At 58.4% G+C, this 27,121-nt stretch overlaps 1 protein-coding gene and 1 long non-coding RNA gene across 2 annotated transcripts; one reads left to right on the top strand and one right to left on the bottom strand.

Annotated features, from left to right (window-relative positions):
- Positions 1-753: 753 nt before the first annotated feature.
- On the bottom strand, positions 754-6,441 carry LOC115943671 (uncharacterized). The gene is made up of 3 exons (XR_004078255.2): positions 6,272-6,441; positions 5,309-5,452; positions 754-1,488 (listed from the first exon to the last, which is right to left on the bottom strand). It is a non-coding gene; the product is annotated as an uncharacterized LOC115943671 (long non-coding RNA).
- Positions 6,442-11,281: 4,840 nt separating this feature from the next.
- Positions 11,282-26,575, top strand: RFLNA (refilin A). Its single transcript, XM_081802385.1, has 3 exons — positions 11,282-11,657; positions 23,309-23,418; positions 25,107-26,575. The coding sequence occupies exons 1-3, from the start codon at positions 11,451-11,453 to the stop codon at positions 25,435-25,437; spliced, it is 648 nt and encodes a 215-aa protein (XP_081658511.1). The 5' UTR covers positions 11,282-11,450; the 3' UTR covers positions 25,438-26,575.
- The last annotated feature ends 546 nt before the right edge of the window (positions 26,576-27,121 follow it).

Consider the following 27,121-nt stretch of genomic DNA (forward strand, 5'->3'; position numbering starts at 1 on the left):
TTTATGTATTTATATCAAGATATATAGTTATATATAAAGATATATATAACTTTTTTTGTAAAGAAACTCCTAGGAGGTAGGGTCCAATCCTTTTGGAACGCATATTTTCTATCATTTCTTCTTAAGGGTTCAATTTAATTCCACATTGACTGAGCACCTACGATGTGCCCAACACTCTTCCAGGTGCTGGGGATCGACTGGGGATAAGACAGGTAAAGTTCCTTCCTCCGTGGAGTTGCCACTAGTGTGGGAGACACACCAAAAGTGAACCCCACGATTTTAGGGGGCAGTACATTCTAAGGAGAGCAAAAAGCAGGGTCATGGAACGCAGAGGCTGGGGAGGGAAGGAGGGGCGACTAGGCAGGATGGTCAGGGAAGGCATCCTGAGGAGGTGACATCTGAGCAAAGCCCTAAATGGTGAGATAAATCCAGCCAGCGGTTCCAAGTCAAAAACTTCCTCACCCTCCCCTTCCTCTTTGATTAGAAGCCAAGGCACCAGGATCGACAACAGAACAGCCGCTTCAGGAGCCCAGGCAAGAGGAGAGGGTCTAAGAAGCTTCCAGATGTGTCCAGCATTCTGACCAGCTGGCTTCTAGGCAGTCTTCACTGGGCCCTCGACACCGGCAGATGCCAGGAGCCCCACCGTGGGCAAACTCTAGCGAAGGCACAGAAAGTCAGTCTGGAACTGGGGTGGGGAGGTTGGGGGGGGGTATTTTCTTTAACTTGGATTTATTTTTTGCGGCTATCGGGTTTCCTTGTCTGTTAGGAAGCCCTAGGAAATTATTTGCTTAACAAGAGCATTCGGTATTTCTCAAAGGCTTTATTATTTTTTTTTTAACCTTCTTTCCCTTTGCTCTTGTTTTTCTTCTCTTTGTTTGGCTTTTGAGCAAAAACTTCCTACCCACTGTGATATTTTTCCCCCTGAATAGCTAAGTAGGCTAGAAAAACAGTAGTAGGAAACACGGTGGATGGCCAGGAATCTGGGAACCTCCCAGAAGAACCAGGGTCAGCTACTCCAACCTCGGCTCATGTGGGCAAATGGCTCCAAAGACAGGTTGGCCATCGAAGTCCCACGGAAGGTCTCCCCACTTTGCAAGGTGCCACTGCTAAAGCCCCTCGGGGAGGATGTGGCAGTTGCAGAGGGCCTATTTGGCATGCCCTGGGGGGAACTAAGAGATGCACTTTGGCACCCATCTGCTGCGTGAAGGTGGTGATGAGAGCATCTTGTGTCCGGCAGTCACTCGAGGGACATTGGTGGATCCCAATTCCAGCCAACGACGTTGTTAAATCGAGCCTGTAAGACAATGAGTTGAATTCCAAAGGACTGAGGGAAGCCCGTGGAAACAGTGATGGAGCACAGAGCTGCCAACAAGTCCGATGTGAAGGGAAGGTGGTGCCCGGAGGAAATTTCGCTGGGAGAAAACATGGCTGGTGGAAGAGAAGTCACCCCTTGTCTTTTGCGCCGAGAGTGAAAGCAGCGTTTCCACACTGTGAAATTAAGATGAGATTCGCTTATTTTGGATTTGTACCACTTTAGATTTATTTTTCAAGATGAAGTTCCCACCAAACCTCTCTCTCCTTTTTTTTAATCCATTCATTTTTTAAAATACGGAATTTCGAGGGCACCTGGGGGGCTCAGTCAGTTGGGCGTCTGCCTTCGGCTCAGGTCATGATCCCGAGGTCCTGGGATCGAGCCCCGCATCAGGCTCCCTGCTCCGAGGGAAGCCTGCTTCTCCCTCTGCTGGTCCCCCTGCTTGCGCTCACTCTCTCTCTCAAATAAATAAATAAAATCTTAAAAATAATAATAATAAAATATGGAATTTTTGACCCCACATCAATGGCTTTGCGTCGGGTGCCCTGGCCCTGGTCCCTGCCCCCTTTCTGCCCTTCCCTCCCTGCGACTGTCCACCAGGCTGGGGTCCCAGAGAGGATTATTTCACATCCCTGTCCTGTGTCCCAGAAGTTGGCACCGAGATTCCAGTGAGCTGAGGTGTCCTTCCCCTGGAGTCTGCTGTATAAAGGAAGAGCCCCGGGCGCCTGGGTGGCTCAGTTGGTTAAGCGACTGCCTTCGGCTCAGGTCATGATCCTGGAGTCCCCGGATCGAGTCCCGCATCAGGCTCCCTGCTCGGCAGGGAGTCTGCTTTGCCCTCTGACCCTATCCCCTCTCATGTGTTCTCTCTCATTCTCTCTCTCTCAAAATAAATAATAAAATAAAAATCTTTAAAGGAAGAGCCCCCTACTTCTCTCCTTCCCTCCCCTCCTCTTCTTACTGGAGGGTAAGCAGCTCGAGTGGTGGCCCACACCCCACCTCCCGTCTCGGTGGCTGGGTGGTCATCCACACAGTGGTTCGGGGGCCTGCAGCCGGGGGCTCCATCCTCCTTGACATCTTTGGAATCCTCCCCCTTCAGCCAGTGATGGAAGAGGGATTGAGAGAAGCTTCCGTGGGCCAGGCTCCAGAGGGGTGCGCGTCGACCCCAGCCGCATGCCAGGGGTCAGAGCTCAATCACACGGCTGCCCCCAAGTGCCCAGAAGCCTGGAAACTCAGTCCCGCCCCGTGTCCCCCGCTAGCCAGCTCGCCACGCTTCCCTGCTCTTTCTCCTCCTCTTTCCGACACCACCTCCTGGTTCCCGTTCGTCTCTGGGTTGGTGTGTCTATGTAAGGCACCGTGCGTCCCCCTACGGGGCAGGAAAGCAAAGCTGCTGATCCTTGCTTTAGGAAAGCCCGAGGGTCAGAAATGTTTTTTGAGTTAAGTGAGTGTGCGTGCTCACCTCTGTGGCTCACGCGGCATGTGCAAAACATGGATCCAACCTGAGCTAACTAGGAACAAGGCTAATTGCAGAGAGACACGTGCTAGTTGGAGAATCCATCCATCCATCCACCCACCCGTTGTCCATCCATCCGTTCGTTCAAACGATGGTTAACGAGCCCACCGTGGACAGAGCCCTGTGCAAGGTGCTGTGTGGAAAGAAGAAAAAGAAGGTGGCGTGCGCTCTGCCCTTGAGAAGTTTATAATCCGGTCGGGGAAATAACAGCCACACACACACAACGCCAGCAAAGATGGCAGGTCCGGCACGTAGAGACAAGTCGGAATCCCTCAGGAGCAAAGGCAACGGGACCGCTCCGCACGTACGCCCATCTCCCTTCCTCCTCCATGTGCTCACAGCACAGTGGTCCTCCTGTCCTGTCCCCGTTCCTCCAGTCCTTCACGACTGGCCTCACTCACTTTCACAGCCCTCGCCCCGTCCTCCTGTCTCTATGTTCCCCATTCTGTTCTCCGTGCCTCTCTTTACGTGCTTCCCCTTATAAAGCACACCTTGAGTTTGTGGCAGCCTCAGGGCCTTTGCACCTTCCGTGTCCTCTGCCAGGCTCTCCTCAGAGCGAGCCCCCTTGTCACCAGCTTCCTTGACGCTCCCGGCCCCCACCTCCACCTAAAGCAGTCCTGGTTACTCTCCATCCCGTCATCCCATTTTATTTGTATAGTATTATAATTCTCCGTAATTATTTAATTATTTTCTCCCCCACCCCCCCAGATTGGAAACACCATAAGAATGGGGGCCAAGATTGACTTGTCCGTGGCTGGATCCCCAATGCTGGGCATACAGTAGGTGTTAGGTTAATAACTGCAGCTTGAAGGGACGTCAGGAAGCCCCTCTCCCTTTCCCTTGGCATCTCGGCACCACACGGCCAGCCAGCACTGCTGAGCCCTCGCCTCCCGCGAGCCATGCCCTTACTGGAATCTGGTGCGCAGCCTCTGCCCTCCCCGAAGCCCCCAGCATTGCGCCAGGAGCGGGAGCCTTTCCTTCGCTTCCCACTCAATGCCCTTTGTCTTCACTTTCTACTGAAAACCACACAACCAGAGTATCTGCCCAGACTTGTGTTTTCCTTGAGGAAGGAATAGAAACGTATTTGTTTGCCCCGCTCTGTGATGTGCTCACCCCGGGGGCGCCTGTGAGGGGACCGTGGGCCCCTGTTGCTGGGCTCCCTCCCTCCGGGCTTTGGCAGGAGCTGGGGAGCGGCCTGCTCTCTCCTCTGCACGCCTCGCAGCCACTCTGGTCTCGCCTGGGCTCTGACCAAGCTAGACAGAGTCTTGGGTTATTTTTAATGTGCACAGATGCCCTGTCTGCCTCTTTATTCAGACGGAGCTCAAAAGGACTGTTGGACTAACTGAGCGTCTGCCATGATGCCTCTTGAAAAGCCAAGGCACTTTTGGGAGGACTCCTTATTTTTCGCTCTAACAACTTTTTCATCCCCCAAACCTTCTCAATCAAGCAGTGATGCTTTGTCGTTATGGATTCGGGCAGACAGGCTCACCAACTTACGTGGCATCACGGTTACTAGTCAGAGGAAGTAATTTGGAGCCCGTTTGGGTGGTGTCCCACATTTGGAAGACCCCAGAACATGTTGCCTTGTGCCGATGCGCCGAGCGGGGGACGTGCAGAAGGGCGGCTTCCGCAGATGTTAGTCTGCTGGGTCAAGTCCTGAAGATGTTTGCATTTAAGTGCAGCTTAAGAGCAAGAGAACCTCAACCCCTAAACATTTGATAAACTGTAACAAAAGTGGTGTAGAGAGATGAATGTGTCAAAGGGGGCTTACGGGAGGTGACTCGTGGATTCACCTTCCGCCCCCACTGCCCACCACTCACGGGGCTCAGCAGACTCTTTCTGCCAAGGGCCGCCGGGTGGAAACTATGTCAGGCTCTGCAGGAGGCAAACGTCGTCGTCATCACAGGATGGGGGCTGTGGCCCAGCATAGTGCCCTCGGCAGCTGGATCCACCGGGGTTTGCAGAGGTTAAGGCTTGTCAGGGAACAGGCTATTCCGTGGTCTCACAGCATCTCCCCACAGATTCCTGATACATTACAAAGGGCAAGATAACTTTACGACGAAGTCACGTGGTGGACGGCACCTCAACCAGGTGACAAGATGTTAGCGGGGTCAATCCTGAGACAAGCTGACGTGACATCCCTCTTGCTAAGGACGTCTCAACATCAACCCTGTAAAATTCCTGGATAAGTGTTTATCTTAAGTCTAATCTCAAGGAAGCCATCAGACAAATGCGGATTGTGGGACTTTTTTTTTTTTTTTAAGATTTTATTTATTTATTTGAGAGAGAGAGCACAAGCAGGGAGGGGGCAGAGGGAGAGAGAGAAGCAGGCTCCCCGCTGAGCAGGGACCCTCCCCCACCCACCACGCGGGCTGGGTCCCAGGATCCCGGGATCATGACCTGAGCCAAAGGCAGACGCTTAACCAACTGAGCCACCCAGGTGCCCAGATGTTATCTTTCTTCTACTGGACCATGAGCACACTTACCCTTTGCTTTGGGGGAACACACTATCTCGACCTTTTGAGGCTGTTCTCCGTACAAACATCCTTGACATGACGGTCCAGACAGAGGGCAGCCAGGGCTTCTCCTGGAAAGATGTGCAGAGACACAAGAGCGCTGCGCAGAGTTGTCTTCCCATGGATTGAAAAAGAAAGCAGCTTTCAGGGGCCTTATTGGGATAATCAGGGAGGAGGGGGTTATATAAAATACAGGTCATATAATACTTTTGCCCCAGTGTTAAATTCCTTTGGTGTGGTCACACTATTGTGTTTACGTAGGAGATCGTCTTTGTTCTTAAAGATGCCACTTAAGTATTGGGGGTTAAGGGTCACGATGTCTGCCGCTAAGTTTTCAAGGGTTCAGAGAAGCAGATAACGCATAGGGATCACACAGACGCGTGTGCACACGGGAGAGACATCGAAGGAGACCTGATGTGTCACCATGGCAACCCATGATGCGTGGAGGTGAGGGAGCTTGGGTCTTCATGATATTACTCTTTCAACTTTATAAAACCAAAATTAGGGGGACCTGGCTTCCCCAGGAACATGCAACGGGCTCACCTGACATTAAGGACTGCATTTTGACTACGCTCGCTCGGTCACTGATTTTATCCCTGCCCTGCCTTAATTAAGTGCTCTGAGGACATGAATAGGTTTTTTGTTGACTCAAGCTTCGGAGAAGCTGGCAAGAAAAGGCCTTTTCAGCTAAAACTCCTTAAACCCCGAAGGTGTGAACCAGCGAGCTAGCAGCCCCGTTTCAGCCCCTGCATGCGGCTGTGACAGGAGGCGGCCGGCCCTCTTCTGGAACGGACCGGGGAGGGGCAGCGAGAATTCCAAGCCGGGAAGTTGGCGGCAGAGTTTTCATTATTTCGCTCAAAGCATGGGGAATCCTGAGTTTGTTCCAGACACACACACACTCAGATGTCAGCAGAAGGACATGCTCCCACTTACAGATGCACCATGGATCCGTTCTGTCCCCATGTCCCTCCATTAGGTGGGCAGGTGGGTGGGCAGGTGGGCGAGAGCCAGTCTCAGGGATGGACGCCGGTCCCTGCCCACCGTGGGCTCGGGCCCGGGGACGGTGAGGCCAGACACAGGCCCCGACCCCCCAGACAGGCAGCGGCCCAGCAAAGACAGAGCCCGGGCTCGGGGAGGATGCGAGCTAAAAATGAAGCCGTGAGTCATTATGGAAGCTGTGTCCCGGGGCAGGGACGGCTGTGGCTCACGCGGGGGACAGAGCGAGGGTGCTGGGGACAATCTGATTCTCCCGTTCGGCTGGGCGGGGAGGGGCATCCGCGGGCCAGGCCCCAGACCAGGCCCTGCCAAGGACGCAGGGTCCCAAAGTCGCGGTCGTGCAACATTGGGCCTTGAACGTAAAACGTATTTCCCTGGAGAACTGGCTCTTAGGAACAGTTCAACTAGGAGCTGTCAAGAGCTTATGATGAAAAAGCAACTGTCTGCCCTCCTTTCTCGGCCCCTTTGAACTCCACTGAGAGTCTCCCCGAGGCTCCTTTCAAATGCTAAAGAATGTGATTACTGCCGGCCTGCATTCCCTAAAGGAAGACAAAATCTATGCGCTCTCCAGAGAGAAGATAAAGATTTCGCTCCCATGCTACCCGCTTCTCTTCTCCTCCTAAGGAAAAAGAAAAACACATATGCACATACACGTGTGTACGAGTCTGTGTGCGCGTGTGGTTGTGTATAAACCCATGTTGTGTATGCGCATGCTGGTGCACATACGTGTGTAGACTTCATCTACTGACTAGCTTGGTTACTTTAATCAGGCGAGGAGATGCCGTGATTGAGAGCAAGGGCCACAAAGCCCGGAGAATCGGCATCTTGCCGAGGGCGCGGCCCCAGCCTGGCCAAGCCTAGTAGCCTACGCCAGTTCTGTTTAATCCCAGGATATTCCCTCCTCATTCAATCTCTTTATTTAAACCCCGCTTTATGGAGCGGCCACGGAGGCACAGAGAGGGCATCGCAAATTGCCCAAAGCACACAGCTGGGAAGTGTTAGAGTTAAGGCCAGGCCCTGCTGTGTGAGTTTAGGTGAGACGTTACCCTCTCTGAGCTTCCCTCTTGTCATCTCTGAAGGTGAGGCAGCTCTCCGCATTCTGCCGGTCTTTCCGGATCACGGCAGCTATAGACAAGTCTGATGAAACCAACCAGCCGGCAGCTCCCCAGGCACTGCTGTGTGGGGGACGAGGACCCTCCCGGGTGGGTGGCTATTAATTCCTTAGACTTGCTCGCGCCCCAGGAGACACGAGTACACAGCCCTGCCCTCAAGGCGCTTCCGGGGCAGTTGGCAAGAGCAGGAAGGATCTGTAAACAAGCACCATGTCACCTGAGTAGGATCTTTGCTTTCAACCCAGCCTGGGCCTTTGGGGTCTTTGGCATGATCCCCTAGATGGGCTTGCTTGCTTCGGAACGGTCTCTGCAGGTCACAGACCTGCCTCATCATCAGGCATTAGAAACTCAGTCCTCCTGCCTCACTGTTTCATGATACTTTGGGTCCCACCGACAGCTTTCCCCACATCCAACCTCCCAGCCCCCGGTCGGGCTTTCTCCTTAACAGCTGTGTGACCTCTGGCAAGTCACTTAACCTCTCTGAGCCTCCCTGGCTGGATCTGCTTTATTTTAAAATAGAAGGACTCCACATCCATCTTGGGTGTCAGGGTAGATTGCGGGGTTCAAGTGCAAGACAATGCGTGTGCAGAGGCCTTTGTAAACGGTCCATGAATGCACAGCCCTACTTTTATGAATGTTCTCCCAAGCTGCTCGGAACAAGCGGCTAAGGGCTCTCCATGAAAAAGCCTTTATTCCTGCGTGCCCTTCCCCTTAATCCTCTGGCATTTCTCGGAGCATTGAGCTTCCCTCTCACAAAGCGGCGTGGGGACGTCCCCCTGAGGCTGGGATGTCGGGATGCTGGTGAGTCCCCAGAGCTGGCAATCACCCGACCATGTGCTCTTAAAAGCAGGTGACTTCACAAGCTCCTGGATGAATGTGTCCCACTGCAAAAGTGTGCAGTATGGGGGCCTGCCATTTTCTCTAGCATGGAACACACACTTGGGACCCCTTAGAGTGTACCCCAATACCTCTTTTCTATTAAATATCTACTTTTTTCTATTAAATATCCAATCTCTCTCTCTCTCTCCTCTCCTATCTTTGATCTAACTTTAGAAACAATTTTGATCAGATTACTCCTAAAACCTGCTTGAAAACCTCTGCAGATTCCTGATCTCCTGGCAGATAAAGTCCAAATCCCTTAGCATCACACACCCGTCTCTACAAACCCGATCTCGCCTCCTGCAGCCCCTGTCTCGGCCCGCAGCCCCGGGCCCAGATCTTGAAAGACCACCCCTTCTTGTTCCTCTGGCTTCCCGTCACAGAGGAAATGTTCAAGCCCCTTTTCCTCTCAAGACTGGCCAACAGAGCCAACCACCCACCCACTGGCCCCTGGCTCAAGCTAACTTATGGAAATTTTGGCCTTTCCTCCCCTCTTTGACATTTGCAGACCATCTGGCACTGTGAGAAATAGAAGCTTCTACACTACAGGCTTTCCGTGGATGGGCAGCCCCCAGCCTTTAGCAGTGGATTTGATGAGGTCAGAGGTCATGGTCACTGGGGTCACTTGTGTGGGCCACTAACTGGGTGTTTGACATTTGGAGTGTGGGCAAGTTTTTCCTGCCCCTAGATGTATACACATCTCCAACATTATTCCACACAAGGGAGTCCATTTCAGGGGAAGCTGTGTGTGGGTGCAGGGAAACTTCCAGAACCTAACTGGGCATTGTCATCAAGTTTACTCCCGGTAAGTGTGAATGGCGCAAGGGGGGCAGGATCAGGGTGAGGGGAGCGAGGCACTCGCCAACAACACAAAATTTATGGGAATGTCCCAAATGTGGGGACACATTTGGAAATCACGACAGATATGATTTTACTTTTGAAGGTCATGTTGACGGTCAAAACGGACACAGAAAATTCAAGGTGAGCAAAATCTCAACATTTTAAATGAAGTCAGGATGACCCTTCCATTGTGCAACCTAGCCCACGTGCCTTCGCCCTAACTCCCCGCGGGGCCTGGGACACGCTGCTGCCTGGGTGTCCCTATTCACTTCCCTGTGGTCAGAAGTCATCTGCTGTTTGTCAAAGACTTCTCTCCAGGGCGGCCAAGCCATGGCAGCGACTGGGCGTTTGGGGAGAAGGTGAATCTTAATGTGTTCATGTTCTGGAAAGCACAGCCTCCCACTTTGGCTCTGTGAGATCACAGCAGTCCCCCTCACACCCACTTCTGGTCAAGTGGCCCATGGAAGGCCTGTCTTGCCTATAAGATTTGAAGCAAATGGAGTCAGTTCTGTTTTGGTTTTTTTTTTTTCCTCCAGAATGTTCCAGATATTCAAACCTCTGGTTAAGTCTGTTTGGGCAGCAGACTCCCCATGTTCTTCCTGGCTGATATGGAAATGGGTTGTACATTCACCTGATAACAGGTCCCTCTGTGTTTCCCAGCACTCTTAGGAAGCTACCACCCGGCCCTTCTGGAAAGCACCTCATGTTCTCTAGCTGCAGGGGGTGGGGCTCCGACACTGGTGTCCTTGCTGTCTCCCCCACCTGCAAGTAAATTCTGTCTCCAGCTCACTGCTCGATGGTCAAGGTCTCATCTTAAAAATGTCACCTCAGAGCCGCCTTCCCTGAACACCAGAGCCATAAACCGTCCTGTCCCCTGATTCCACTTGCTTGCAGTGCTTTATGAATTTCCTCCACTGAACTCACCCCCTTTGCTCCCTGGTGTGTTCACCACCCCCTCCCCAAACATGGTGCCCCAGGGCCAGGCTATCCTCCCCAGCGCTCAGGGCACAGTGGGGCCCTGATCAGTCTTGACCTGATGAGCATGCTTTAAGGAAGAGGAAGAGCCGAGACATCTGTCCACACCTTCCTTCTCTCCTCTGCTCCCTCCAGCCTCCCTCCCATTCCTGCCCTTTTCAAAGCAATTTGTGGGCAGCCTGGGTGCTCTGCTTTCAGGATGGCAGGCTGGATGCCTGGTGTGGGGTGTCTGTGTGAGTGGGTGGCTGGATGAGAGCTGCAGCCGCAAAGAGCTGATTCCTGGTCACCTGAAGAAAAGGAAACAAGTGCCCCTCGCCCTTGGGAGGAAGGAAAAGACGTGGGACCAAGACCCTTGTTAATGAGAAAGAACCTGCTAGGAGGAAATGTGGAAACGGACAGATGTGTACAAGATTCCAGGAAGGGTTTCTCACCTCCCCTACTTGCCCCCAGCCCCATTCCCACCCCGAAGACCCAGGTGGCTGTGAGTAACCAGATAATCAGATCATGGAGACCCAGGTACCCAGGGCAGGCAGCGGGTCCTTTAGGACCCACACTAAGGGTGGGCATTCTGTTTGCAAAGAGAGCCGCTCAAGAGTAGGTCGTGAAGCCCCGGTGGGGGGGGTGGGGCACTCAGGCATCTGATTTCCCCTCCCTCGTAAGTCCCAGATCTCCTTAAATAGAGGTTTCTAAAGATTCCTGCATTCTGACTTCAGCGAGATGGAGAAAACCTCGGGTGGCCACATCCAACATTACCACCGCCAGCACTCGGGGTGCCTCAGGGACCCCCGAGCCCTGGGGTGCGTCCGGGGGGCGCACGGAAAGCCTGCTCGGCCCGGCCGGCTGGCGGTGCCGGCCCTGGGCGCGGCGGCGGGACGGCGGGCGGAGGCCGGCCCGGGGCGGGTGCCCACCGCGCAGGCCGGGCGGGGTGGGCCGGGGAGTGGGGGGGAGGAGGAGAAGGAGGGGGGAGGGGGGAGGGGGGAGGAGGCGGCGCCTAGAAAAGGAGGCGCGGGCCGGGAAGGTGCGGAGAGGGCCGGCGACGGAGCACGGAGGCGAGGCCAGGCGGGCGCGCGGCGGGGCGGGCGGGGGCGCAGGCGGCGGCGGCGCGCACCGAGCGGCCGGGTGGCGGCGGGGAGCCGGGGAGCCGGGGAACCGGGGCGCGGGGGGCTGGGGGGACGCCGGGCCTGACGCGCCGCCGCTCGGCTCTGCCCGCGGGTCCCGGGCGCGCAGTCCTCGGCCCGCCGCCCGGCCCGGGCCCCGGAGCGCGGTGGAGGAGCCCCCCCCGAGGAGCCGGGGGCCCGCGCCCCCCAGACATGGTGGGCCACCTGCATCTGCAGGGCATGGAGGAGAGCCTCAAGGAGAAGAGCCGGGAGGGCTTGCTGGACAGCCCCGACTCCGGGCTGCCCCCCAGCCCCAGCCCCAGCCCGCCCTTCTACTCGCTGGCGCCCGGCATCCTCGACGCCCGCGCGGGGGGCGCCGGCGCCACCTCGGAGCCCCCCGGACCCGGCGAGGCCAGAGCGGTAAGCGCGCGCCTTCGCTCAGAACCCGGGTCGGGACCAGCGAGGGGCGAGGGGCCGCTCTCGCCGCGCCCCCAGACGCGGTGCCTCGGAAGCCGGGACGGGGTTCCCCACCCCCCCGCGTCCAGAAGGGGGCCCGGTGACAGCGGTGCTCCGCGGGCGGGCCCGGGCCCGGAGGTGGAGGTGGTCCGGCCTGACCCCTGGACCCGGAGACCTCTCCCTGGCGGTGGGCCTCTCTACGGAGCGATCCGTCTTGCTGTCAGCCCTGAAGGGCTAGGGGGTGAGGGGACACGCCCGGAATTCCCAAAGAAGTTGGCTCCCGGCTGGGTGGGCTTGAACCCCAGGTCGGAGCATGTTGGTGACATCCGTAGCCAGGGCCCTTCTGCTCCTGACCCAGGTCCCTGTTTACTATTCCCAGGGCTACCAGCCTGAAAGCCTTTTTTAAAAACAAAAAAACAAAAAAACAAAACAAAAAACAAACCCAGACAGTAACCCTTCCTTCTCTGGATGTTGAGGGATGTTGACGTGGAGCTGAGGCGTGCCTGGGGGAGGCTGGAACCCCAGGGCAGGAGACTCAACAGTTTTCTCTGCCGCCCGAACTTAGTGGGGCCTTCAGGTGGATTTGGGTGGGCACCCAGCTTGGCGGCTGGACCGAGCCAGAGTGGCCCCAGGCCGGTCGGAGCAAAGTGGGTGGGATCCAGCACCTTCCTGACTTGAGAAATGACAAGATGAAATTGGGAGGTCGCTAACGATCCCAGTGGCATTCCCCCCCCCCATTCTTGCCTGCTCTCTGCACGTCTTAACATCTTTTCTGCCAAGTGTATGTGCTGGCCCAGCTCCAGCCCGACTCCGCTTTCCTGGGGCCCCAGCGATGCTCACCCGGCACCTCACAGGACACAAAATGCCTCCCCCCAGCTGAAAATCCTCCCAACAGCAGGAGGAACGCTTGCCTTGCCTCAAGCCTCACGACATGAGTTTCACTTGGGCCTCCCTTGCTCCTCAGTCCGGTGAGTCCCAAACTTGTCTGGGCCTTGGCATCTCCCGGAGATTTCTTTGAACAGTACCCATGCCCACCTCCCAGCAGACATCCACGTTTTGTTGGTAAAGACTGTGTGACCTGAGCGCCAGGATTTTTAAAACCTCCCTAGATGATCTGATGTGCAGCCCAGTTTGGGAACTATTATCTTAGACCAAAATCACACAGTGAATTTGAGCATTGGGCTGGGGGTGTGGGGGGGGCGGAGCATTGAGGACTTGTAGGGGTGACAGAGGCTGTTTGCAGGAGAATCAATCCTGCGGTATGAATGCACCAGCTTTCCTGCAAGAGGGGCTCGGACTTGGCACGGCTGCTTGGGGGGTATTTGTGCTGTGCATGTGGGGAGTAAATCCGGTGTCCAACGGGACAGGGCTTAGAAAGGGACAGGGAGCCAGTTCCTTCCCCTTTAGTCTTTGGATGACCCAGAGTCCTCCTTAAAGAGGGTTTTCTGGAAGCTTTCTCTGCCAGCCAGGCCAGCCAGGCCAGCCAGGGGCAGCCATAAGAACTGTGTGCCTGGCTTCCTTGTCTTGGCTGTTCTGGTTGATTTTATTTTTTTTTCCCCTTCCCTGCTAACTAGGGAACTGTGCTGTCCCTGATCTTTTAATTTGGCTTGAAGGCAAAACCTGGGGCTATTTCCGCCCAGGTGATTCTCTGGGGCGTTTAGATAGCCCTTCCCCCAGGCCAGAAACTCTCCTAACCCCTTGACCTACATCGGCTCCTTTGCTTTCCACAGTATCCCAATGAAGTAAGCACGCTTATTACCCCATTTTCCAGAGGGCCAAGTGAAGCAGGGGTTAGCGACTTACCCAAGGTCACTCTGTTGTTGGTAAGTGGCCTTGCTGGGATGGAACCCAGGGAATATGGATCCTGAGTCTTTACGCTTAAACTTTCTATTATCCTGCCTTTCACTCTGTAGCTAATTAACTACCTTGTGTAGGTTTATTATTATTTTTTTCAATTCAAAAACAAAATGCCTGGGAACCTATGGGGTTTTGAGATGCTGCTTTTAATAAAAAGAGAGGAAATGGTTGCCATGGGCAACCTCTTCTCAGCCCCTGGGCCTGTAGCTGGGGCCCCGCCCACCTAACCCACAGGGCACCCCACCTCCTGGTGAACTCCCGACGTTTAACAGCACCCTGCTCACTGCTGACTCACCCAGCATGCTTTCCAGGTGCAGACTTAGGCAGGTTATCCGCCGCCCATCTCGCACGTCTCTGGGGAGACGGACAGGAACCCGTCCCGCATCTTGGAGCCGATGGTGTCAAATGCCCAAGCGGAGGCTGGTGGCCTGTGGGACCCGGTTTCCTCTGGCGTCCCCTTTGGTGCCATGCGCCAGACCATATGGGTCTGGGTGTCAGCCTGGTTTGCACGGGCTGGTCTGACACCCGGTTCCCGGCCCTGGGGGAACCGCAGGGGGGGCGAGCTGCGAGTGCTGTCCCCAGTCCCTAGCTGGTGAAGTCCTCACCAGCTTGTGCCCCTGCTCAGTATGCTGGGCATGAATGTTAAATTTGCTCACGCTTCATTTCATCACCGAGGTCCCGTTCCCCACCCCTCGCTTTGTGTCAGGAGGCTCACTCATGGGCTGCACAATGCCCCATTGACGCTGGGTGTCTGGCTGGCGGCAAGACTGCCTCCGCCCAAGCGGGCAGAGGCACTGGGGCCAGGCTGGGTGTGAACGCGCCTCCCCACCCCGCCTTCACCGTGGGTTTTCCTTGCTCACTCGTTGGAGCAAAGAGAGTCACGTTCCTGGTGATTCCCAAGTCAAATGACGAGGTCGGAACCAGTCATTCGTCCCACCAGTACTTACTGGGCACCTACTGTGCGCTGTGCACTGTTTTGGACGGCGGGCCACATAGCACTGAACAAGATGTGCAGGGTCCCCGCCCTCATGGAACTGGTGTTCTAGTGGGGGAGACAGAGGTCACCAACTTAGATGGGACACCATGCCAGGTGGCTTGAGAAGTGTTCTTAAAAGGTTGGGTAAGGATGCGATGCCGTAGCGGGGTGGTGGGGAAAGTGGTGGTTAACAGAAACCAGGACGAAGTGAGCGCGTGGACGTGATGGCTCTAGGACTAAAGTGTGTGACAGTCCAAGAGGACGGCAAGTGCAAAGGTCCTGAGGTGGGAGCAAGATAGGTGTGTTCGAGGAGCCGAGAGGAGGCCGACAGAGGCCAGAGCGGGGACTTGTGGGCCAAGCTGAGGCCAGAAAGTAAAATTCCCTCTGGTCTTTTAAACATGTACTTGTGACTATTTTATTTTTATCTTTCAAAAGGCATCCTGAGCCCCCACAGCCCCTCGAGTTAGAGACTCAAGTCAGACTTGACTGAGAGAGGTGTCGTGAGGAATGGGGTCCGTGCGGGACTGGCCCCACGCGGGCGCCCTGCTCCCCTGCAGGACAGAGGGACAGCCAAGGCTGCCTGGGGGCCAGAAGGGCTCGCCTATCAGCTGCACTCCGCCCACAAACGAACCAGGCCAGGTGAGGGACACAGCGTGAGCAAGGCTTGCGCCATCCGTCCGTGCCGCCTGCGAGCTCCCAGGGCCGGGACCGCCCGCTCGAGGTCGAGCAGACCCCCGATGTCCGCCCTCCCGCCTCCCGGGCCTGCCCGGCCAAGCTGTGGGGACGGAGGGACGCTGTGGGGAGAGGGACAGGCTGCCTGTGAGGGAGAGGGGTGTGTGCAGCAGAGACCGCTAACAGGGATAGTTCGGGGAACTTAGGCCAGCCCCGTCTTAGGCCCTCAGGGAGGCCGCAGAAGGCACCGGGGGTCTCAGGCCATGCTCTCTGGGCGCGTGTCTGAGAGAATAGCCACCACTTGGGCGGGGGGGGGGAGATGTGGGCAGATCTGGAGTCTGTGGGGGTGACGGTCTGGGCTGGAACCCACTCAGATGTGGAGATGGGGTTCTCTTGCCCCGGGCTCTGTCCGTAGCCGGTGGCCTGGGCTCCGTCACACATGGCTTCTGTCACCCCATCCGGGCTCCCAGGACTGTTTCTATGTTGAATGGACTTCTGAGCAGCATGCCTGAGAATTTTCCTAAGGATGAGGTGCTGCTTCCCTGGACCCGGATTCTGGGAGGAGCCATGTGGGCCCGGTGTAGGGAGAACCAGCGGTGGGGAGTGAGAGGTCTGTGCCCCATCCTGGGAAATTTCCCGGGGCTGCCCAGCCCTTTGAGAACACCCATGGTCACGGCCGCCTCCTGGGAGCTGGGCTGTTGCCGCTCCCCCTCCCCGCCAGGAGTCCTGGATTTTCTCAGTCCTGTTTCTGGACCGTGAGGGTGATACCAAGGATCACAGAGGGAGGTAGGAATTTCGGGAGTTAGTGCCCGGAGTTGGGAAGGATGGAAGGATGGAAAGAGGAATGAATGCATGCATAAATGGACAGATGGGTAGATGGACGGATGGATAGATATGTATGAATGGACCGATGGATGGATGGACAGATGGATGAATGGACAGATGGATGGATGGACAAATGGGTGGATAGACAAATGGACAGGTGGATGGATGAATGGACAGACAGACTGAGGAGACAGAGGTCAGTCCCCATGGCCCCCTGGCAGGCTCATCGGTGTGTCCCTGACTAGTGAAGGTGTCTGAGCGAGCTCAGGTGGAAGAGAGCCAGGTGCGTCAGGCCAAGGTGGGAGGAGCCCGTTTGCAGAAAGGGAGGTTGGGAGGAGGGACGGGAGAAGAGCCAGAAACACGGACGCCTCCATTCAGCCCTTGTGTGCTTGACCCTGGATGAATTGGCCTCCAGCAAAGTCTCGGTGGTGGGCTCACCTGTCTGAGAAGCTCCAGTTGTATCTTTCGAGTGGAAAGGAGACAAAGAGGCCCGCCCCCTCCCAGGTGCTCTGGAGAGGGGCCAGCGAGCAGGAACCACCTTCCTGGGAAAACCGGCCTTCATTGGCTGGCAGGACCTCGCAGGTGCCCGCCCGAGCTCCCTGGGGCTGTGCAGCCAAGTGATGAAATGGGGGCTTAGAACAACAGACATGCCTTCTCTCAGTTCTGGAGCCAGGAGTCTGAAGTCAAGGCCTCAGGAGGGCCATGCTCCCTCCAAAGGCTCCAGGGGGGGATCTATCCCGTGTGTCTGTTCTGGCTTCTGGGGGTGGCTGGCAATCCTTGGGGTCAGCCTCTGCCCCATCCTCGTGTGGCCGTCTTCCCTGCATGTGTCCCACAGTTTCCCCGCTTATAAGGACACCAGTCAGTGGATGTAGGGCCCACTCGTACCCAGTAGGACCTCATATTTGCAAAGACCCTATTTCCCAGGCCAACCTGCCACCCACCGTCCGGCTGGCTTGGGTCTATCTGGCCGCCTGTCACAAGGAGCAGGCTGGTCCTTGAGCCCTTGCCTCCAAGCTGATGTTGGTGTTTGCTTAGTTTTCCTGCTTTGGGTGTCAGACCTCGGGCCTGTGGGGTGAGTGCTGGGCCCGTGACGCTTTGTGGCTCTCCAGGGAGACTCCGTGCGGGGACTCCTGGGCTCCCCCCGCCAGGCCTGTTCAGCTCCACGGTGGTGCCATGTTGGGGGAGGACAGTGAGCCTAAGGAACCCCCTCCCCACTGCTCTGGGATTTGTCCCATGGCCCCAGGCCCTATCGTAAGAAGAGTGGGAACTCTTGAATGTCTCCTTCTTGGATCACTTTCCTCATGGGTGAAGGTCACAGTCAACAAATCCCAAATGCACACCGAAGATAATCCACTTTAATTTGGATAGCCGCAAAAGCTGTCGCCGGCTGCCAAGGTCAGTGACCTGGAGGAAAGGCCATTCTAGCCGTTGCAGAGGTTCCACGTGGCTTTGGTGAGGACACCTCTCCACCGAGTCAGTGGAGGGGGCGTCTCCCTAGCGGTCTCTCTCTTTCTGCAGGAGCAGCAGGGGGCTCTGGACCCCCCTCCTGTCACACGCCCTCCATGGTTGGGGCTGGTTGCTCCCTGCCGGAACGGAGAGCTCACGGCCCCCGTGTGTCCCCTGGGTTGGGCACAGACACCACTGGGCTGTCCCTCTGTGTCCCTGGAGGCCAGGCTGGGACCCCTGGGCAGGCTGGGCTGTCACCCCGAGACACGGAACTCTCACAACAGAGCAGTTACCTTCCTTTGCCGTCCTGTGGGCCGTGCCTGGTTCGGCCGCCAGGAGGGGGGGGCTCCGAAGCACCCCTGTGTGTTTGTACTTCCAGCCAGCGCCTATTTATCCTCACCCGGCGGCTCCTGGGAAGGCCCATGAATCACAGGCCGAGGCAGGTGGGGCCTCCGGACCCCGCTCCCTCTGGGGCCCGCCCTGGGCCCCCCACCTCACCCCCAGCCTGCCCAGGAGACCAGAGAGCCAGCCTGCTCCCCCAGACTATAACAGGGCCCTCCCAGCTGGGAGCCTCCATCTGGGGTGCAGAGGGCCTGGGGGTGGTCTCCGCTCGTCTGTGCGTGGGACTCGCTCGTTCCTCCCCTGCCCCTGCTTCCCAGAGCTGCAAGGGGATCCAAATCCCCCTAGGTCACTGGCCAGTCCCACGGGGTAGTCCTTACGAATGGCATGACCTTATCATATAGGTGGCTGGGCGGCTGCCGGCGTGTTCTCTTCAGGACGGACCAAGAATCCAGGCATCAGCGGGGGCGGGGGGGGGGGCTCCTGGGTGGCTGGGTGAGGGCGGAGGGCTGTCCCTGCTCCAGGTAGGCCCGTGGCCGGCGGAGCAGGTGCAGGGGCATTCGGGCCCCCGCCCCCGCTCCGGCGGCCCCCAGCCTGGTGACCCCCACCAGAACGTGACCCAGTCTTGGAGGAGCTCCTGTTCCAGGGCGGTTGGAAAGTCCTTCCAGGGCCAGTGCTGTGCTTTCTTGGCTGTGAGAGGTGCTTCCCTTGCCCGCTCTCCAGGCTGGCTGCGTTCCATGGGGCTGGCACTACCATTTTGATGTTAAAATAACCCTGCATCCAGAAAGACTCAGCTCTGAGCTTCCGGATGGGCCCGTGGCTGCCAGGGAGGCCGAGCACCGCGCGCCCGCCGCCGCCTTCCCCCTGCGCCTGTCCCTGGAGCCCCGCAGGGCTGTCCTGGGCCCTTGGCGGTGACTTCCGGAGCTGTCTCGCCACCCAGGCCCACTGGACGCCAGCCTGCGTCTGGGTTTTTGCTGGCTTCCCATATCTCTCGCACAGCACTTCCAGTTTGGGTAGGTTTTAGATGTTTTTCCACTGGGGCCCTTTGGAAAACGGTGCCCAGAGCTCCAGCTTCCCAGCCCGGCCTGTGAAGCGAGTCTTGTCTCCTCTCCTGGTAGCCAGTCAGGGAGCGGCTGCTCCCATGGGGCGCTCGGGGAGGTGCCAGAAGGTCTGGCAGTTTCTTTATCCTGGGTCAACCCCAGGGGATTGTGCCGCTCAGCTCTGCAACAGCACGGAAGGCTCTGCCCCTCAGAGCCGTCCTCCCTGCTCCCTAGCTTGGGAGTTATTCTTTCGGGAGGGGCGGGGAGAGCAGGGTGGGGTGATGAAAACCAGCATCAGGCTTCCTCTCTCTCTCTCCAGCCGTTCCACCGATCTGGACAGAAGAAACATCTCCAGAAACCTTAGTCCCCTCACATGCCTGCATCATTCTGTTTTCTTCTATAGCCAATGTCATGCCCTCTTGAACAAGAGGCACCCTGGAAGGCACTGTGCCTCATCCCACCCACACAGGGTCTGGCACACAGTAGGTGTTCAGCCCACAGCAGGTGCTCAGCAAACAGTAGGTGCTCGGCAAACATCAGGTGCTCTGCAAACACTTGTACACCTTTGGGGAAATGCCACCCTTTAGATAATGCCTTTGGGGAGAGAGCATTATTTTGATAAACATCAAATCGTGGAGTTTTATAGGTGGGGTCAGTTGGTGTAACCAGATGAGCCACGGAAGATGCCAGAAGTGCTTCAATCTGGTCACTGTCCTCCTACCCCTTTAAATTCAGTCTCCTGAAAGTGTGTGCTTGCTTCTGGAAGAGTTGTCTCAAAGCTCACAAGGGTGTGGGCTATGTGGCTTCGCTGCTCTCCAGGGAGGCCTCCCCTCCCTTGGACCTTCACAGGAAGGAGGCCTCCTGCTACAAGCCAGTTTGTATACAGGGCTTGCTCTGTGCCAGGCCCTGCCCCACACATTTGCAGGCTCTGTGGCCTGTCACCCACCCCGGAGGCCAGGAGGCTGCTGGCCAGAGGGGGGCTGCCCGCCCCGAGTCCTCCAGGGCATGGATGGCTTCCTAGTGCTGTTGGAACAGACCGCCCCATGGTGGCTTAAAGTGGCACGTATTTATTATCTTTATTATCTTACAGCTCCAAAAGTCAGAAATCTGAAGTGGGTCTTGCAGGCTAAAATCAAGGGTTTTTTATTTATTTATTTATTTATTTTATTTATTTGAGACAGAGAGAATGAGAGAGACAGAGAGCACATGAGAGGGGGGAGGGTCAGAGGGAGAAGCAGGCTCCCTGCCGAGCAGGGAGCCCGACGCAGGACTCGATCCCGGGACTCCAGGACCATGACCTGAGCCAAAGGCAGTCGCCTAACCAACTGAGCCACCCAGGCGCCCTAAAATCAAGGGTTTTGAAGACTGCGTTCCTCTGTGGAAGGTCGAGGGGAGAATCATGCCTTGTCTTTTTCACCTTCTAGAGGCTGCCTGCATCCCTTGGCTAGTGGCCCCTTCCCCCATCCTAAGGCAGCAGGGCAGTGTCTTCAATCTGACCGCAACCCCCTGCCTCCCTCGGATAAGGACGCCCATGAGCGATCGCGCCAGGCCGCCGGCTAGCCCAGGGTCCCCTCCCCATCTCAAGATCCCTAACCTAACCACATCACAGTCCCGGAGATTAGGGCACGCACATCTTTGGGGCATTATTCCACCTGCCGCACCCAGGAAGGAGACAGCAGTTGGCCCACATGCCAGCGAGATGTGGGGCCACCTTGAGGACAGCTACTGGGGGCTTTGGGGGACCTCCTCCTCCTTCTCCAAGCCTCCGATCCTTTCTCCCTGTGGCCCTTGGCTCTTGTTCTGGGGACGCTGTGCTTGGCTGGGGAGGGGCTGCCGGTGATCCTGTCTGTAGGCTGACCCCAGACAGGCTTGGGCCCGGCCCTGGGCTACCGAGTCGGTGGGGGCGTCTTTGCACGTGAGAGTTCTTGCCTCTCAACAGTGCAGGGGCCGTGAGGTGCCCAGCCCTGGGTTAGACAGCCCATCAGGTCCTGAACGTTACGGAGCTCCTGGTCTGGGGGTGACAGACACACAAAGGGGTCGCCGCACCGGACCAGGGGAGAAGGAACCAGAAGGACGTTCCCGGTGCAGGAAGCAGCATGAGCTGAGGCACAGAGGCAGCAGCAGTGTGGCCGAGGGCATGAGGGACACGTGGGCAGAGGCCAGTCCCACGTGTGCGAGAGGCAGCTGAGGAGTGGGAGTTGAGGGCATGGACTCTGGGACCAGACCCTAAGGTTCAAATCCTAGTTCTGCCTCTTCCTAGCTGTGTGGCCTCAGGCAAGTTACTTGGTCGCTCTGGGCCTCTGTTTCAGCATCTATAAAATGGGGAAGCTAATAGCAGCTCTCTCCGGTCGAATGAGTGAATGCGTGGAGAGTGCCCAGGCCAGTGCCTGGTGCCGTCAGAGCTCAAAAAGCATGGGCTGCTGGGATTTATCCTCATCCCGGTGAGGACCAGGAGGACCTGGGTGGGGAGGGGACAGGTCCAGGAAATCTCAGGTCGATGAACAGTCAGGTCTTGGTCTGCGTATGATTCCTCATCTTGTCCGATCCGGGGGGTGGGGGCTGGCCTGGAGGCTGAGCCCTTGCGCTTGTGTCTTAGGACCCTCCAGAAAACTGGGTAAAATGAATATCCTTTAGAACAGTATTGTCCAAGAGAACTTCGTGCGGTAGTGGGAATGTTCTAGATCCGCACCGATGGTAGAGAAACCACAACTTCACGCGGCTGCTGAGTCCTTCAAGTGCAGCCGGGGCGACTGGAATTTGTCATTTGTTCAGTGGTACTCAGGTTACACTGCGATCATCCCGTGCAGCTAGTGGCTACCGGCAGGGACAGGGCAGCCCGAGAGCAGCGTCCCCAGAGGTGGGGGCTGCAGGAGACGCGTGGAAAAACTTCCTCTGGATGGTAAGATGTAGGAGCGTGGTTTACAGGCAACCCCAGACTTCGGGGACAGGACGGTGTTGAAGGAAAAGGGAAGAGGAGTCCGTTCCGAAGACGAAGGGCATTGGGAGTGTGGGTGGCAAGTGGACACAGCAGGAGCTGAGGAGTGGGCAGTGACGGGGGGCGTCTGGGGGGCTGGGCCTCGTCTGTGTCCCACGGCCCCGTGCGTCTCAGCTGGTGGAGCGGGGTAGGCAGGGCTGGGGTCGGGGTGCTGTCTGGGGCTGAGGTGACCCCTCAGGGGCCTGATTGGGTGGCGTTCCAGGAAACGTGAAAGTGCAGGCCCTGTGATCTGTGGGGCCAGAGTTCACTCCACTCCACCCTTCAGATCACACCTCAAGGGTCACTTCCACAGGGAGGCCCTCCAGGATTCCCCGACGGTCAGTCCCCCCACAGCCCGCCCCAGCACCGGCCCAGTGACTACAGCCCTCACCGCAGTTGGAATTTTAGGCCTTGAGGGGTCCTGTGAAGACCAGCAGAGGATTCAGGCAGCAAGCCGCAGTCTGGATCCCAGGAGAGCACACAGGGGCTCTGTAAATGAATGGAATGGGAGGCCCACCGCCAGTCCCCTGAGCTCACTGAGCGCTCGCTGAGGGCACGTGGAGTCACAGCAGAGGCCGGCCGGGGGGTGGCCCCGCGTGGGACACCTGCTGTCAGACCGGCTAGTGACGCGAGGCGACCCTGCGTCACAAACATCCCCAGGCCGTGCTGTACTGAAAGCAGAGGTGTCTTTCTGGCTCTCACTCGGTGTTCGTTGTGGCTTGACCGGGACGTTGAGACCCGGGCCATCTGCCTTCCCGAGGAACCGAGGGTCTCAGGCTGGCGAAGAGCTCAGCGATGGGGGGACCTCACCCCGGCACGAGACACTGGGCCCGGCGGTGCCACGTGCCCCTCGCCCCCGGGGCCTGGGGGTGGGTTCCCGCCCCACGAGCGAAGGCAGAGCGCGGGCGCTCGCGGCCGATGGGCTGGTAGCCACCCTGGAGGTGAGACAGGAGGCAGGGCTCAGATGGAGCGGCTCCCGGTCCTTGCCCGGCTCAGGTGTCCCCACCTCCTGAGGACGTTTGTGCCGCTGTGTCCCTCCTCCCGGAGCGGGGGCCCTCTCGGCCGGCCTGAGACCCAGGCGTGCCCTCAGCCTCGGGTGGCACCAGGCAAGGTCAGGAGCCAAGGTGGTCTCAGTGCCCCGCAGGGCTCCCGACTACCTGCGTCACCACGGGGGCAGCCTGGGGGGCCTTGAGCTCGGGGTCCCAGGGCTCCAGGGCTCTGAGCCGGCTCCCGGGGCGTGCTGTGGGCTGGGGGTTGCAAGAAGAGGCCATTACCACAGCCTGGGAACTGGGGGGCAGGCTGGTGGGGGGGGACCCGAGGGCTCAGGGGGCTGTGCTGGGGGTGCTTCTTGATGGACCCCACGAAGCAGGCTTCCAGACCAAGCCAGGGCTGGAAGGATGTGGGGCGGCCTTCTTGTGCCCCGTGGGGAGCTGGGGCCACAGGGCCGAAGGGCTGTGTAACCCCATGTCTGTGGCTCTCCTTACAGCCCCCTGCCCGCCCCCCGAACTCCCCAGCGCTTGAGATGAGGCCCCGGATGCTGCCTGTGTTCTTTGGGGAGAGCATTGAGGTGCACCCAGAGCCCATGCACGAGATCCGGTGAGTGGGGCTGCAGGGCGGGTGGGGGTGCGGCAGGCGCTGGTCCCGACGCCCCATGGGGAAGGGGGGCCAGGCTGTGGGCCCAGCAGGCTCTCCATTCCCCCCAACCCCCGGGCAGCCCTCTGGTTGCTGCTCCCTGAGGAGGAAAAACCGAGGCTTGGCCAGCGATGAACTGATTCTAAGAGACGCTGACCCAAGGGGACCTTCTCTGTCTCTCTCCTGTGCTCCGGGTCTGCACCGGGCCATTTCCCCCCTGCCCTTCTTCCCAAATCTGGCTGATTTTATTTTAATCCAACCTTCCAGAAAGTTTGCACAATGATCAGCCCTCACACACCTCACGTAGCTCCCTCCCTCCTCCGGTCCTGCCGGATGTTTCGGTATCCGTGACCCAGCCCCGCACAGGCAGCTGGGGACCCCCTTTTCTGCTCAGGGCTTGGCAGGTGTCATGTGAACACAGAGTTTGCTCTGGGTTCCTGGGACTGTCGTGTCTCCTTTATCCACTGAGGAGTCCTTGACTGCACCCATATCAGGTGCGCTCCTGCGTGTGGGACAGCTTAGGTGCATCTGGACTTCTGGGCTAAGGTGACCCCACCAGGAGATTTCCTGCATTGGTTTGCCCTCCTCGGAGGGCTTCTGGGGATCAGGATTCCCGAAGGTGGAGTCCAGGGGCCACGGGTCTTGCCCATATATCCACAGGATCCTCAGGCATAGATCTGTCCACGTCAACCTGGGCCGGCCAGGGAGGCCGGCTGCGCCCCCCACCCCCCAGCTCAGGACGCGGTCCCAGGAGACAGATGCATCCGCTTGACCGTTCGTTCTTCCCAAAGAGCCCCCGTTATTTAAATGTGGACTAAGACGACCAGCCGCCCCCACATGGGTGCACAAGAGCTTGACTCTCGGGTCCTCCGATCCCCTTCACGAGCTGACCGTCTGTGGGGCTGCGATGGGGGACGAGGCAGGTACAATCCCCACCCTCCCGGGGCTTTTGCCTGCAGTTTGCTTTTTGGAGTCTGGAAGCAGAGCTCTGGGCCACTGAGCAGCTGCTCGCTCGTAAGGGGATCACGCACATGGGGGTGTCGAAGCTACTTTTTGGGGAAACTTACTTTGGTATAATTTCAAACTTAGAGCAAAGCGTCAGGGAGAGCACAAGGAAGCCCCGCGTCCCCGTTAAACAGATTCACTGCTTCTTTACATTTTGTCCTGTTTGCTTGAACATCTGCGCGCTCTCTCCTTCTTCGTAAACGAAACTTTTGTCTGAACCACTGGAGACAGGCAGTTGGTGGCATCCCGACCTCTAGCCCCTAATACTCTGGCGCCCCTCCCGAGAGCGGGGACATACATCCTCTCGTGTAGTGACACCACCACCCCCCCCCGCATCCCCACGGCACAGATTTCGTCCGCTGCCCCCACATGTCCTTTCACGGCAGATTTCTAGCCCGACTCTCCGCCCGACTCAGGATCCGCCCGAGTCACGGGCCGCGTCGAGTCCCACCTCTTTAGTGTCCAGCAAGCGGGCACGCTCCCTCTGCCGTTTGGCCCTGACACTTTGGGAGAGCCCAGGCCATTCTGTTCGGTGGTGCCCTGCCCACGTTCACGGAGCCCCGCCCCCCAGACGGCGCGGGGGGGGCAGCGGGCGGCCCCCATCCCGGGCTCACCCCGCCCCCCCCCGCCCCCCCCGCCCTCCCCAGCTGCAACTCGGAGGTCAAGTACGCCTCGGAGAAGCACTTCCGGGACAACGTCTTCTACGCGCCCGTGCCCACGGTCACGGCCTACAGCGAGACGATCGTGGCGGCGCCCAACTGCACGTGGCGCAACTACCGCAGCCAGCTGACGCTGGAGCCGCGGCCCCGGGCCCTGCACTTCTGCAGCACCACCATCATCTTCCCCAAGCACGCCAGGAACACTTTCCGGACCACCCTGCACTGCAGCCTGGGCCGGTCCAGCCGCTGGTTCACCTCCAGCGTGCACCTCCAGCTGTGCGGGCACCCCCGCCTCCTGGGGCCCGCGGCGGGGCTCTGACGGGGCGGGGCCGCCCCCCACCAGTGACCTTGGACTGGGGGGGCCCAAGGACGGAGTCCGCGGCTCCGCCTGGAGCCGGGGCAGGAGGGAGGTGGGGGAGGCCCGTCGCAGTGTGGCGGACTCCATAAACACGTCTCTTTTATTAGCTCGGAATCGGGGGAGGCCGCGCGGGCATGGCGCTCTGAAGATGCGGTGGGTGGTGGCCCGCCCCAGGCTCCTGGCCGGAGAGGGAAGCCGGGCGTCCGTGGCGCGCCCGTGGAGCCCAGAGCAGCCTTGGCCGGAGGGCTGCTGCAGCCCCTCCAGACCCCCGGCCACCCCGTCTGTCCCGGGCTGCCGGCCTGGCTCCCAGGCCCTGGGCCAGGGAAGGGGGGGTGCCACCCCAGACACCCACACTCCTGGGAAGAGCTGTCTCCAAAGTGGGTCCTTCACCGGCGCGTGGCTCGGCGAGTGGCCCAGGCTGAGCGACCGGGGCGCCGTTGAGCCGGGAGGCTGGGCACAGGCCAGCCGCTGAAGCCAGGGCTCGTGTTGGTGAAGACCTTGCCCGAGCGGCCCCCGTGTCCTGTGCCCCCAGGGACGCAGATTGAGGGCACAGCCCGCCTAAATGGAGGCCTGGGAGCTCTGCGGCCGGAGCCTCACCCCCAGGGCATCCCTGCCAACCTCTGTCCGCGCAACCCCAGCCGGAGCAAGACTCTCAGCCCGGAGCCTCCGTGCCAGGTGCCAAGGGGAGGCGTCGAAGCTCTCAGAACGTCCGCCGTCACTTGCGTGAGGGTCCGGGCTCAGCTGTCGGCTTAAAGAGATACTATGGGGGTTTCTGCACGTGGTGATGCCACACGGGCCGCAGGGCTCACCTGGCGTGTGATGCCGGGACGCGCCAGGGCCCAGGGACCACGGTCTGGTGCCCCAGGAGCCCCCAGTGTGGCCTGAACGGACCCGGCGGGTAGGGGGCTGCCCCGCCACTCCCTTGGTCACCCCCCACAATGGGGGTGAGAGAAGCAACTCCGAGCTCACGTCCAAGAGAGGCAGAGTGCCTGATATATTTTTATAGATCTACACAGACGGTGCATGTTCTCTCCACAGTCTGATTAACAAATAACTTAAGAACCTGACTGATCATCTTAATAAAATGTGCAAACCCAAAGAGGCTCCCCCTTCTGTGTTTCTGAGCCCCTCAGATCCCATGGGATGGGGGACAGGTTTTCATAGGCCCCTGTACTCTGTGACTATCCCTCTTCTTCCCACCCAGGCTTAGCTTCAGGGAACCCCGCCCCCCCCAGCCTCTCCTCTGCTCACAGGGAACAGGGAGGTGCTCAGAAGGCTCAGAACCCTGTACCCCACCCTCTTAGCCCCAGTGGGCACGGCTTCACCCAAGAGCTGGTGAATAAATGCAGAGACCCAGGCCCCACCATGGGATTCGGGTCTGGGGGTGGTTCCAAAGGATCCTGGGAATCTGCATTTTTTTTGGTACCCAAATGCTTTGTGCCCAGCCTCTCGGCCCCCTGCACTGATAGCCCCCCAACCCCTCCCCCGAGAAGGGTCCCAGCTGCCTCTGCAGAGAAGGTCGTCCCAACCCCTGTTACAACTTCTCTCCACCTCGTCCACGTCTTCGGAGCGGCCCCTGGGGCCCCGGGGTTGTGAGTGCTATTAGGGAGACGCTCGACAGCCACGGGACACTGTCCCCTGGGAA

Source organism: Leptonychotes weddellii, chromosome 13, assembly GCF_054177405.1.
Source record: "Leptonychotes weddellii isolate Sample4059 chromosome 13, ASM5417740v2, whole genome shotgun sequence".
NCBI classification, from domain to species: Eukaryota; Metazoa; Chordata; class Mammalia; order Carnivora; family Phocidae; genus Leptonychotes; species Leptonychotes weddellii.

Excerpts from the sequence above, each read along its gene's own strand:
- RFLNA (XM_081802385.1), top strand. The coding sequence starts at position 11,451 with ATGGTGGGCCACCTGCATCTGCAGGGCATGGAGGAGAGCCTCAAGGAG. Across the intron at positions 11,658-23,308 it reads GACCCGGCGAGGCCAGAGCG|CCCCCTGCCCGCCCCCCGAA; the intron begins GTAAGCGCGCGC and ends CTCTCCTTACAG. Across the intron at positions 23,419-25,106 it reads GAGCCCATGCACGAGATCCG|CTGCAACTCGGAGGTCAAGT; the intron begins GTGAGTGGGGCT and ends CGCCCTCCCCAG.